We start from the raw sequence: 13,690 nt of genomic DNA, 5'->3' as shown, positions 1-13,690 counted from the left end.
TCTAGCTAAGGTGGTGTCTTGGTAACACAAAGTAAAATACTTCAAGTACAAATATTTGCACGGCATGACATGATTTTCAATTGTTTTCTACAGTAAACTTTAGAGGCTTATTCAGCCATACCAGATTAAAGCCTGGTGGGAGGGACGGAAAGGAGATCAAGTCACACTACTTTAGAATTACTCTGGGGCTATGTGTTACACCTTTACTTAGAACTACCGACATTTACTGAGAAAAGGTTAAAATTTATTCTGGGTTTTGCTTGCACCAGGGCTTAATTTGGCTCAAAATTTTCTAGGATTTAAAGAGAGGTGCTACATATTAATGTCACATGAGATCGTGTTTGAAGCCTTGCAATGAGCTGCTTGACTTTCTAGTCTCACATTCTTGGAATAATTTAGCTTCCAAGATACTACTCTAAATATAAATCCAAGGCATTTTATAGTGGTTTTCCTAAAAATAGTCAATGCTAAGAAAACACCAACCATACAAGGAGGTAAATTTTACACATACCGGTTGAAATAGCTAGTAACCACTGCTCCAGCGATAGTCATTTGCTGACAAGCCAGGATGAATTCACTAGTCCACATAAGGCCAACTAAATGGTACCACCACATGTAGCGAATGCCAGACAGAATTTTATATTCTACTTGTCCTCCTGAAATGACTTGTGCACTACCTGAGAAGTCAAAGATATCAGAATATTAATCACAACTCAGCAAACAAAACAGAACTTAAACATGTCTCATATATCCCATGTATTCACTTTTTTCCAGTAAAGTTATAAAATAGAATCCAGCTGCTGTTTAATTCTAGCAATATTTACTAAAGCACACAACTAATTTTGAGAAAAATATTCTTATAGGGCCTAATGCCTCAGTTTTAAGTCAGGTCATTTTTACAGCTGCAAGTAAAGTCAATAGGAGCTGTGTTTGAGCAAGGATTTAGGAGAAACCAGGTTAAAACTTCAGGATTTGCTCTAAAATGAATGTTTGAGAAATAAATGAAAAATCTTCATTATCAAAATCTGAAATAAGATTAAGGTCAATTACAGAAATGTCTAAAAATTAAGTTTTCACGTATGAGGACAACAGCATTATTATGCAGACAAAGCACAATTGGAGTTGCAGCTAGCAAGGGATGTGAAGGATAACAAGAAGGGTTTCTACAGGTATGTTAGGAACAAGAAGGTGGACAGGGAAAGTGTGGGACCCTTACTGAATGGGGGAGGCAACCTAGTGACAGATGATGTGGAAAAAGCTGAAGTACTCAATGCTTTTTTTGCCTCGGTCTTCACAGACAAGGTGACCTCCCAGACTGCTGCACTGGGCAGCACAGTATGGGGAGGAGGTGAGCAGCCCTCAGTGGTGAAAGAACAGGTTAAGGACTATTTAGAAAAGCTGGACATGCGCAAGTTCATGGGGCCGGATCTAATGTATCCGAGGGGACTGAGGGAGTTGGCTGATGTGATTGCAAAGCCATTGGCTATTATCTTTGAAAACTCGTGGTGATTGGGGGAGGTCCTGGACAACTGGAAAAATGCAAATATAGTGCCCATCTTTAAAAAAGGGAAGGAGGAGAATCCGGGGAACTACAGACCGGTCAGCCTCACCTCCATCCCTGGAAAAATCATGGAGCAGGTCCTCAAGGAATCCATTTTGAAGCACTTGGAAGAGAGAAAGGTGATCAGGAACAGTCAACATGGATTCACCAAGGACAAGTCATGCCTGACCAACCTAATTGCCTTCTATGATGAGCTAACTGGCCCTGTGGATATGGGGAAAGCAGTGGACGTGATATATCTTGACTTTAGCAAACCTTTTGATATGGTCTCCCACAGTATTCTTGCCAGCAAGTTAAAAAAAGTATGGATTGGATGAATGGACTATAAGGTGGATAGAAAGCTGGCTAGATCGTCGGGCTCAACGGGTAGTGATCAAAAGCTCAATGTCTAGTTGGCAGCCAGTATCAAATGGAGTGCCCCAGGTGTCTGTCCTGGGGCCGGTTTTGTTCAACATCTTCATTAATTATCTGGATGATGGGATGGATTGCACCCTTAGCAAGTTTGTGGATAACACTAAGCTGGGGGGAGAGGTAGATATGCTGGAGGGTAGGGATAGGGTTCAGAGTGACCTAGACAAATTGGAGGATTGGACTAAAAGAAATCTGATGAGGTTCAGCAAGGACAAGTGCAGAGTCCTGAACTTAGGACGAAAGAATCCCATGCACTGCTACAGCTGGGGACTGACTGGCTAAGCAGCGGTTCTGCAGAAAAGGACCTGGGGATTACAGTGGACAAGATGCTGGATATGAGTCAACAGTGTGCCCTAGTTGCCAAGAAGGATAACGGCATATTGGGCTGCATTAGTAGGAGCATTGCCAGCAGATTGAGGGAAGTGATTATTCCCCTCTATTTGGCACTGGTGAGGCCATATCTGGAGTATTGCATCCAGTTTTGGGCCCCCCACCACAGAAAGGATGTGGACAAATTGGAGAGAGTCCAGCGGAGGGCAAAGAAAATGATTAGTGAGCGGGGACACATGACTTATGAGGAGAGGCTGAGGGAACTTGGCTTATTTAGTCTGCAGAAGAGAAGAGTGTGTGTGTGGGGGGAATTTGACAGCAGCCTTCAACTACCTGAAGGGGATTCCAAAGAGGAGGGAGCTAGGCTGTTCTCAGTGGTGGCAGATGACAGAACAAGGAGCAATGGTCTCAAGTTGCAGTGGGGGAGGTGTAAGTTGGATATTAGGAAAAACTATTCCACTAGGAGGGTGGTGAAGCACTGGAATGAGTTACCTAGGGAAGTGATGGACTCTCCATCCTTAGAGGTTTTTAAGGCCCGGCTTGACAAAGCCCTGGCTGGGATGATTTAGTTGGGGATGGTCCTGCTTTGAGCAGGGGGTTGGACTAGATGACCTCCTGCGGTCTCTTCCAACCCTAATCTTCTATGATTCTACTAAAAGAGCAGAGAGAGAAAGATTGCTGGAAAAGATTAAGGATATATATGTACCATTGAAACAAAACAGAATAAAGTATATGTTATAGCTGTAACAAAACTAGGTTTTAGAACATTAAACAGACAAAATTAACAAAATTCAATCCAAATTCAATGTTGTTGTTTTTTAAACAGAATGTAGACATCTTTAAGGTAACAAGAACTCTAAGGCTGTTTGCATCAGATGTGTATTCTTGAACATAAACACACATTTACATCTAATTATGCTAGCAAATTGTATTTCCACTTATGTTGACAAGACATGAACGTACTTCTCTATTAATCCTAAAAGTAGCTACACAAAATTAGTGATGCACAGTCCCAATTGCTGAGTTCAAGTTAGACACTCCTATTTATAATTCCTGAATTTGAACTTTTGTTTGGGGGTGGGCGGACAGAGACAGGATACTTTTTGTGGCAGGTCATTGGATCTGGAACTTACTCTCTTTGTCAATTTGCCAGGGCTCAAATTTGCTGACCTTAAGGATGCATCTGTTCACCCAAGAGAGGAATTCTCTAAGGGCGAGCTGTGGATATTCCTTGGTACTAACTTCCAGTACAGCATTGGTGCTGTCAATGTCAACTATGTGAGTAGGGGCAGGATAAGGAACGGTCCACTGATGTCCCTGCGGCCCACGCTGCTTCCCGCAGCTCCCATTGGCCGGGAACGGTGAACCACAGCCACTGGGAGCTGCGGGTGGCCGTGCAAATGTAAATAGATTCATGGCCCACCAGCGGATTACCCTGACAGGCCGCAGGTTGCCCATCACTGGTCTAGTGGGTAGAGCTGAGAACTGCAAGTCAAAACAAATGGGTTCTTCCAAATTCAGGTAAACCTTGTTCTCATTGTTCCCTGGATCAAGAGTCATACCCTGCAACATGATGCAGCTGGACTAGACTACTAAAAAAAGTTCATAGGTTGTAACACAGACTAGTTTATTGTTACTGTGAGGCAATCCTCTTTGAAGTGAAGTGAAGACATTGATGCATGCACTGGTTACTTCATATTCAGAAAGAAGTCTGAACAGGAAAGCACTGTCATGAGCTGCAGGCATTTTAGAGAGGTTAGGACTGTGTACTGCTGTAAGTGCACTGCTACTGAAATTTGGTTCTAATGCTTTTTAGACCTGTGAAAATTCAAGTTACTTTACAAATGGAAAAACCTTTGGTACCATCTCTCTCTTTCCCCCACCCCACCCTTTTTTTTTTTAAATGCAGACCCCAGAGTTATTTTTCTTTCTCAGAGAATTCTGAAGTGGAGCACATTTCCACATACTATCAAAGTAAATTTCATCAGCTGCACTGTACATTTGTGTCTCATTTTGTATTCTGAGCATTTCTCAACTCCTTTAACTCTTCCAGCAGTTTTAGGCTCCTATGTTCTTACAGCATGTACAACTAGCCAAACATGCTCATACATCAATTGTAATCATTACCAGCGGCAACTGTGCAAACAATACAATGGATAAGGTAAATGGAGGTCTCTTCAGCCTTCAATTTCATTTGAAAAGAAGTCATTTCCTTCAGTAGCAGAACTGAGGAATTTTTCCTGGTGTGCAACCTTTACTTATGAACATTCCTATTATACAAATTGTTAAGATATTTTACTTCTGCACCGATAGACTGGTTAAAATGATTAATGAATGTCTGCAGCACAAACTCTAATTCCATTGCTCTTAACAAACCACTGCCATTTAAAATAATGATTAACAGTAACAGCCTTGGCTAAACAGAAATTGTCATGGGCTGGTATTATGTGCATGTGTATCACTGCCCTCTGCTGGATGTCATCATGTGGCAGTGATCACCTTATTTTCTGAGTAAGAGGAGCCAAAGATCATGTGCTGTATTCCCTCATGGTGTATGTCTGTGCCTGCCTGATATCCTTTGTGTCTATGGTTACCAGGCACATACAAATCTGATGACAGAATAATGCATTACATTATGTTTCACATTTAAAGATGAGAGTATAGTGGTAGCATGGATCAAACAGCAAGGATCTCTCTGACATCCTATTAAAAAATGCATTTCCTTTCCTTGTCATTCCAGTGTGATCTGGTCACGGAGGCACAAAAAAAAGAACAAAACCTCAGAATATGGTTCTACTTTGTCTGCAGTACATTTTTCTTCCAGCAGTATAATCACAGCAGAGAAGTCATTCACCGAAAATCAATCCTGCCAGTGCAGCCATTTGCCAATTCCAAGTTGTTAATAAGTGACTAAAATCCCCATTGTTGAGCCATGACATTGCAGAAAGCTGCCTACTGTATATATACTTTTCTTAGATTTGTTACTGTGATGCAAATACTTCAAAAAAATGTTGGTCAGATACCAAGATCCTGCCATAGCATTTTTAGTAAGACTTTGAAAAGTTTCTCCATCCGATTCACTAGCCCAATACTACAGCCTTATATCAGTCACAGCCAAAGAGATGCACAATATCAATATCATACAGTATATTTTGTGACTTGCAGACTTGTGCCATACATTCTACGGGAGTGACTATTGGAGTTTTTTTACTCATATCTGGAGCAACCAGAAGTTTTAAGCGGTTGGAACTCCTAGGAACTGGAAATCATATTTTCCTCAATTTATCAATTCCACTGTGGGCAACAAAGAACAATTGGCCAGAAAGTACTAACTCAGAACCGATTTCCCAGTTCTTACTATTATGAAAATATTTGCCACTTTTAATGCTTTCTGCTGCAGAGTCAGAAAGGTTTCTATAAACCATTGTTCTATAAAATTTGTGTTTCCTCCCAACTGAATTTACTTTGTAGCTGCTCCTTTTTCACATATGAGAATTTACAATTAAGTTAGCTAGATTTAGTTGAAATATCTTGGACCCTTCAAGAAATTTGCTTTTACCACTGGTTTATCTGCAGCACATCTTTACTGTAATAGTTTTACTCCTCACTATACTCAGAGATATATTTTCATTATGTGAAAATGTCGCCTAGCACTCCCATCTTACACTCAGTATCCTATTCCTGATGTGGATTTCACTGTTTCTGCCAGATTCATACATGAGAGGACACACATTACAGTACCACTACTGGAATACCACAAGGCCATGTCTAGTTCTACAATAAAACAACTCTATTGGCTTTTCCAAATCCTCACTGAGCTCCATTCCCATTAGAATACATAGTTACAACCCATGCCACTTGATTTTTGTGCCAACTCCAGTCTCTTGCAATTTGGCATCTCTCCTGGCCAATGTCTGGCATTTGTCCCAGACATATAGATTTGCAATACACTTGGCTTCTGCTGCTCTTACAGCCCCTGATTTAGCAAGGTAGTTAAGCAGGTGCATAACTTTGAATACATGAGCAGCCTCACTTCAGTGAGACTACTTGTACCTTGCTCAACCGGGGCTATAGTTATCTGATCCTCCAAAGGAGTTAGCTTCTTCTCAATGTAACAATAAATATTAAAAATGACATAAACAAGGTGATCTGCATGGATGCATAAAGATCAGATGCATCACAGATGAAACATGGATCAGGTGCCTCAGAGTTACAAAATGCACACAGGCTGTAAATATTACGGAACTACAAGAAGCATAAGGGAAACATTAAGAACAGGTGCAGCACAGTAGCAATTCAATTTCACTAGCCCATCTCCTCAAGCTGCACATAACTAAAAACAGCTATTTACTGAAAAAATTTAAATATGTATAACATCATTCTCAAAATATTTTCTGATAAGCCCAAACTAAAATTAAGTGGGTGTTTAGCCAAAAATTAGAAACTGCTATGACGGAAAGGTAAAGATTTTACAAACTGAGCCCCTTCTGAGAAGGCTGGAGTTCTCAAATAACCAGCACATGGAGGTTCAGAGCAGTATTCTGATCTCCCTCAAAAAGCCCAGAAAAATCAGAGGGCAGGAAAAAGTTTTCTTCCATTTCCACAATCAGTTGATTCCAGACAGAGTGGAAAATACAAAAGCTGTTCTGATAATATACTATGGAATATGAACCTTGTAAAACCTAGATGAGATTTTATGTTAAAGAGTGTATTTAAAACTAAAAAAAAATTTTTTTTTTTTTGCAGACTGTCAAATAAAATACTATTTATTTTAGAGTAGGAAGATTTCCCCCCACTGTATGGAGTAGTTTCAGGTTCTATACCTCCCCCGGAAGCCTCTGCTAACTTTTTGCCATTTTACAGTAAAATTTTCTTATTTTTTTAAGTGTTTCTCTCCCCCCCCACATGCAAGAATAATACAGAATTAACAGGGAAAATTGTGACACTAGCTTATACAAAATTTGCTGTCAATTGCACAAAGTAAACCCATTTTACTCTAATCTTTTTCAGTTATAATAATCTTAGGTGTTATTTGAAACAGAGTAAAAGGTAAAGAAAGTATTCAGACAAAAGTGTAATTTTTAAATTAACATTGTCCATTTAGCCTATTATGAGAACATTAATGGAGCAAGCAAGTCAATCCCCCCAGCAGTGTTCTCAATGGACTATGCAGATATTTATCAAATATAATATAAGCTTTAAAATTTATGAACTACAGAGGGTGGTAAATAGAGGACAACATGATGATATACTTCTGCCAACCCCTAATTCCGTTTAAGGAAAAAAATCAAATCAAATTTTGATTTGCTTATTTAAATTAGCTTTATTTTTAAAAATAAAACTGTTTAAAATGAAATCTGAATTTAATACAAAACATGTTAAGACCTAAACTTATTATAATCTCTTAATATATTTAAATAAAAACAAATATGCTGAATCCATGAGCCTCTATCAAAAACTTTGAGTTAAAGGTTACTAATTATTGAGGTGCTATTTTTACAAAGCTTGACAACAGGTCGTGTACCATACTAATGGCTTGAGCCTTTGGGGGACCCACAGGCTGTGCTACTGGGTGCAATATTAGCTAATAAAAATAAATTTTAAATCCTATTTTGTGTGTTTAATTAAATTCCAGTTATCATCCTTACGCAGCCTGATGCAAACTATGAAGAAAAAAATTAATTATTTAGTAAATAAACAATATATTACACTGGTCTACAATTTTTGAGAAGTCATCTGCTTCAGAGATAAAATGTGCTATTTATTATGTATTTTGATGTGCTGAATTCAAATATGACAATTAAAACAACTGATTGGCTACTGTTTCTAAGATATTTAAGTTTTTACATTTTATGTCTATGTATATTGTGTAGATAGTAGAGTTTTAATCATAAATTGTAAACCTAGGTCTTTTCATGTGTTTATGGTTGCTTTACATGATAATATTTCACCTGTCCTGTTTATGTAACACTTTAAAAATCAGCAAAAGGGTTATATAAATAAAATTTATTATGAAACAAAAAACTATTATGTACATAGTTTAGTCCTATTCAGTGTCTACTCGGCGCTTCTTGGCTTGTCTCTTGTATTCATTAAATGGAGCATCTCTTGTCACTGTCCAGCAATAGTCTGCAAGCATTGATGGGCTCCATTTGCCCTGATAGCGTTTCTCCATTGTTGCAATGTCCTGGTGAAATCGCTCGCCGTGCTCGTCGCTCACTGCTCCGCAGTTCAGTGGAAAAAAAATCTAGATGAGAGTGCAAAAAATATATCTTTAGTGACATGTTGCAACCAAGGCTTTTGTATGCCTTGAGGAGGTTTTCCACCAACAACCTGTAGTTGTCTGCCTTGTTGTTTCTGAGAAAATTTATTGCCACTAACTGCCGTCTTTTCCTTGCCACGCAGTGCATGTTCAAATGCATCATCTCGAAGAAGTTCACGAATCTGAGGACCAACAAAGACACCTTCCTTTATCTTAGCTTCACTTAACCTGGGAAATTTTCCACGGAGGTACTTGAAAGCTGCTTGTGTTTTGTCAATGGCCTTGACAAAGTTCTTCATCAGACCCAGCTTGATGTGTAAGGGTGGTAACAAAATCTTCCTTGATTCAACAAGTGGTGGATGCTGAACACTTTTCCTCCCAGGCTCCAATGACTGTCGGAGTGGCCAATCTTTCTTGATGTAGTGGGAATCTCTTGCACGACTATCCCATTCGCAGAGAAAACAGCAGTACTTTGTGTATCCAGTCTGCAGACCAAGCAAGAGAGCAACAACCTTCAAATCGCCACAAAGCTGCCACTGATGTTGGTCACAGTTTATGCACCTCAAAAGTTGTTTCATGTTGTCATAGGTTTCCTTCATATGGACTGCATGACCAACTGGAATTGATGGCAAAACATTGCCATTATGCAGTAAAACAGCTTTAAGACTCGTTTTCGATGAATCAATGAACAGTCTCCACTCATCTGGATCGTGAACGATGTTGAGGGCTGCCATCACACCATCCATGTTGTTGCAGGCTACAAGATCACCTTCCATGAAGAAGGATGGGACAAGATCCTTTTGACGGTCACGGAACATGGAAACCCTAACATCACCTGCCAGGAGATTCCACTGCTGTAGTCTGGAGCCCAACAGCTCTGCCTTACTCTTGGGTAGTTCCAAATCCCTGACAAGGTCATTCAGTTCACCTTGTGTTATGAGGTGTGGTTCAGAGGAGGAGGATGGGAGAAAATGGGGGTCCTGTGATATTGATTGTTCAGGACCAGAAGTTTCATCCTCTTCCTCGTCTGACTCAAGTGAGAATGATTCTGGTGCATCAGGAACCGGCAGTCCTTCTCCGTGGGCGTATAGCTGATGGAATGTTTGGATAATGCACAGTCCACTTTTTCTTCTTTGACACACCTTTCCCCACTGGAGGCACCATGCAGAAGTAACAATTGCTGGTATGATCTGTTGGCTCTCTCCAAATCATTGGCACTGCAAAAGGCATAGATTTCCTTTTCCTGTTCAACCACTGGCGAAGATTTGTTGCACAAGTGTTGCAGCATATGTGTGGGGCCCACCTCTTGTCCTGATCTCTAATTTTGCAGCCAAAATAAAGGTGTTAGGCTTTCTTAACCATAGTGGTTATACTGCGCTTTTGTGATGCAAAAGTCACTTCACCACAAACATAGCAGAAGTTATCTGCACTGTTCACACAAGTACGAGGCATCTCTGCTCACTTTGGCTAAACAGAAATGTGTCCCTTTGCAAAATCAAACACTGACAAATAAGAGAGCACGACACTGTATGATTTCTAGAGCTGATATAGGGCAATTTGTTCAGCAGAGTGATGTAAGCTTCGTTATGATTGCATCATCCATGACTTCTAGGAATAACATGATGCAATTCATATCATGTATGACGCAAAGCCAGCTTCAGATTGCATCATTCCTTGTTTTGCCTAAAAAGCAAGTACTGTCCAAACCCAGTCATAGATTTATTCATAGATCCAGTCAAAGATGTATTTTAGTCATTTCTGGTTTAAATTGAGATCCCTTCCCTTTATAACTCACTTATCCTCCGCCATTCCCAAGTCAAGGGTCGTATATACTGACCCAATAGCATATCTTGAAAACTAGAGCCAATCAACAATTTTAAGCATCATTTTCGTTCTCAGTGACCCAGAATTAGTAAAGTTTGACTACATTTATTTCAGAAGCATTTTGGCTGTAGAGCAGTGTTATTCACCATTTTCTAACATACTAAAAATGTACACTTAATAAGAATCAGAAAATATTAACCTATACAATTGCTTACAGAAATGTATACAGTTATAGTGTACCCTCCTGGATAGCAAAAATTTTACCAAATCTAGTGTAAAGGCTCCAGTTAGTTGTAAATCAACATACTGTAATGGTAACATCAACCAATGAGAATGCACCTTAGAAAATAGCTACAATACAAATGGAAAAGTTGATTAAAATCAATTATTTAAGTCAGGGCTTTCCCCTTGGTGATTTAAATCATGATTTAAATTGCAATACACCCTGTGAAGAACTATTACATGGCCTGACCCAGCAAATGACTTAAGCACATGTCTAAGTGCACTTCTGGATTAGGGCCAGTATGAGTAAGAGTGTCAGAAACTGGTTCTTACAGAGCATCATATGGATTTAGACATTTAGGACTTAATGATTTTGAAATATAAACACCTGAACTGTTACCTAATGGTTAGAGCATGGGACTGAGAGCCAGAATGACTATTATATTCCTTATTCTGACTACCCTCCTGTGTAAAAAGGATTTTGAGAGGCTTAGTTGTTCTCTGTAAAGCACTTTGAACTCCTCTGATGACAGTATATTAATTTTGCACTTATGTTAATCTTAATAAAGTATAACAATTGTGACAATTCAGCAATGATGAAAGATGAAAAAACAGTTACCTACCTTTCATAACTGTTGTCCTTCAAGATGTGTTGTTCATGTCCATTCCATTCTAGGTGTATGCACGCCCATGTGCACAGTCGTCGGAGATTTTTGCCTTCACGGTATCGGTAGGGTCAGCAGTGGCACCCCCTTGAATGCTACGCACATGCGTCAGTACATCAGGCACCGCCATCACTACGCCCTCTGAGTTCCTTCTTGCTGACAACTCCAACAGAGGGGCAGGAGGGCGGGTAATGGAATGGACACGAGCAACACATGTCGAAGAACAGCAGTTAGAAAAGGTAGGTAACCCGTTTTTTCTTCTTCTAGTGCTTGCTCATGTCAATTTCACTCTAGGTGACTCACAAGTAGTGCCAATGGAGATGGGCTCGGAGTTCACGGTCTTGCACCTTGCAGCACTGCCTTGCTGAAGCCAGCATCGTCCCAGGCCTATGGGTCAGTGCATAATAAGACGTAAATGTGTGGACAGACGACCCGGTAGCAACTCTACAGATCTCCTGGATTGGCACCTGGGCTAAGGCAGCAGCAGATGATGCTTGCGCTCTAGTCGAGTGCGCTTTCACTATTGCCGGTGGAGGCACACTCACCAGCTCGTAGCAGTATCAGGGATGCAGGCTGTGATCCAGGACGAAATCCTTTGAGCAGACACAGGCACAGACATCCTGTCTGCCACCGCCACGAACAGCTGCGTTGGCTTACGGAATGGCTGTGTCCTATTGATATAGAAGGCCAGCGCCCTCCGTACGTCCAGGGCGTGTAACCTGTGCTCCTCTTCGGATTTATGGGGCTTCGGAAAGAAGACAGGGAAGAAAACATCCTGGCCGGTATGAAACTGGGAAGCTACCTTGGGCAGGAATGCTGGGTGCGGCCGCAGCTGGACTTTATCTTTGTAGAAGACCATATAGAATGGTTCTGACGTAAGCGCTCTGATCTCAGACACTCTGTGGGCAGACATATCTGCCACCAGGAATGCACCCTTCCTGCTCTCTTCTCCTTCTCTCCTGGAAGCCAGAGGTTCGAAGGAAGGCCCTAGGGACATGACGGTAAAGCGACACTCCAGACCTTTCAGAAACCGGGCTGTCATGTTGTGAGTGAAGACCGACCGCACTTGGAACCGAGGGTGGGAAGCCAAAATAGCAGCCAGGTGCAGGGCTTTGGAGCGGAGCCTGGAGCTGGAACACGGAGCAGCTCCAGAGCAGTGGTGCTGCAGGTTTTTGCCTGGAGCTGGAGCACAGCCAGAGCACAGCTCCAAAGCCCTGGCCAGGTGGACCCCAATTGACGACAGGGACAAGCCCTGAAGTTTGAAGCGCAGAAGATAGTCCAGGATCACCTGCAACAAGGTCTGCTTGGCCCGGACGTGCCGATCCGAGGTGCAGCACATTAATCTTTTCCACTTTGCCTGATAGGTCACTCTGGGCTTTCTGCTACCCAACAAGACTTGTTGCACCCGGGTCGAGCATTCCCACTCGTCTGCATTCAGCCATGCAGCAGCCAGGCTGTCAAGTGCAAAGCCTCCAGGTTTGGGTGCAGGAGAATGCCGTGGTTCTGGGACAGGAGGTCCAGCCAGAGAGGGAGGCACAGCGGCTCGGCTACCGAAAGTTCCAGCAGCATGCCAAACCAGTGCTGGTGAGGCCACTCGAGGGCTAACAGGATAACCCTCGCCCTGTCCTGTTTGATCTTCACGAGGACTCTGTGGATCAATGGCACCAGCAGAAAGGAGTACATCAGGGCTCCCGACCACAGAAACAGGAAAGCATCTGACAGGAACCCCTGTCCATTCCCTGGAGTGAAGAGAACACCTGGCATTTCCTGTTCTGGCGGGACACAAGCAAGTCCACCTGGGGAGTTTCCCACTTTCGGAAGATCATACTAGCCACCTCCAGATGATGAAGGTCCTGTTGAGGCAATCTGCTAGCACATTCTTAGTGCCGGGCAGGTGTGTGGCTACCAGATGAATGGCATGCCACATACAGAAGTGCCAAAGGCTGAAAGCTTCTTGGCAAAGGGCTGATAACCTGGCTACGCCCTGTCTGTTGATGTAATACATCGCGGCAGGAATTTCCGTGAGGACCTGCACCACCTTGCCCCTCAGGTGGGACAAGAAAGCCTGGCAGGCCAGGCGAACCGATCTGAGCTCCTTGACATTCATGTGGAGGGTCAGATTGTCCCGCAACCATCGGCCCTGCGTGCTCAGCTCACCCAGGTGGGCTCCCCAGCCCAGGTCCGAAGCATCGGAGACCAGGGTCAGCAACTGGGACAGGGTCATGAAGGGGACTCCTTCCAACACTGACCCGGTGTCCAACAACCATCCAGGGACGACAGGATGTTATCCATCACCCGGACCACCCAGTCTGGATCGTGTCTGTTGGGGGTGTAAACCAACACCAAGCATGCTTGCAGAGGCCAGAGGTGGAGCCTGGCATGTCTGACAACGTATGTACAGGTGGCCATGTAGCC

At 42.2% G+C, this 13,690-nt stretch overlaps 1 protein-coding gene across 1 annotated transcript in view; it reads right to left on the bottom strand.

Moving 5' to 3' along the window:
* Positions 1-13,690, bottom strand: part of SLC44A3 (solute carrier family 44 member 3) — a 68,153-nt gene that overhangs the window by 29,520 nt on the left and 24,943 nt on the right. Inside the window, 1 exon segment of the mRNA XM_065409478.1 lies at positions 512-677. Within this exon segment, the coding sequence (XP_065265550.1) occupies positions 512-677 (166 nt within the window).

This window comes from Emys orbicularis, chromosome 8 (genome assembly GCF_028017835.1).
Source record: "Emys orbicularis isolate rEmyOrb1 chromosome 8, rEmyOrb1.hap1, whole genome shotgun sequence".
Taxonomy (NCBI): Eukaryota; Metazoa; Chordata; order Testudines; family Emydidae; genus Emys; species Emys orbicularis.
The sequence above is the reverse complement of the archived record's forward strand: the minus strand, read 5'-3'. Positions and strand labels throughout refer to the sequence as shown.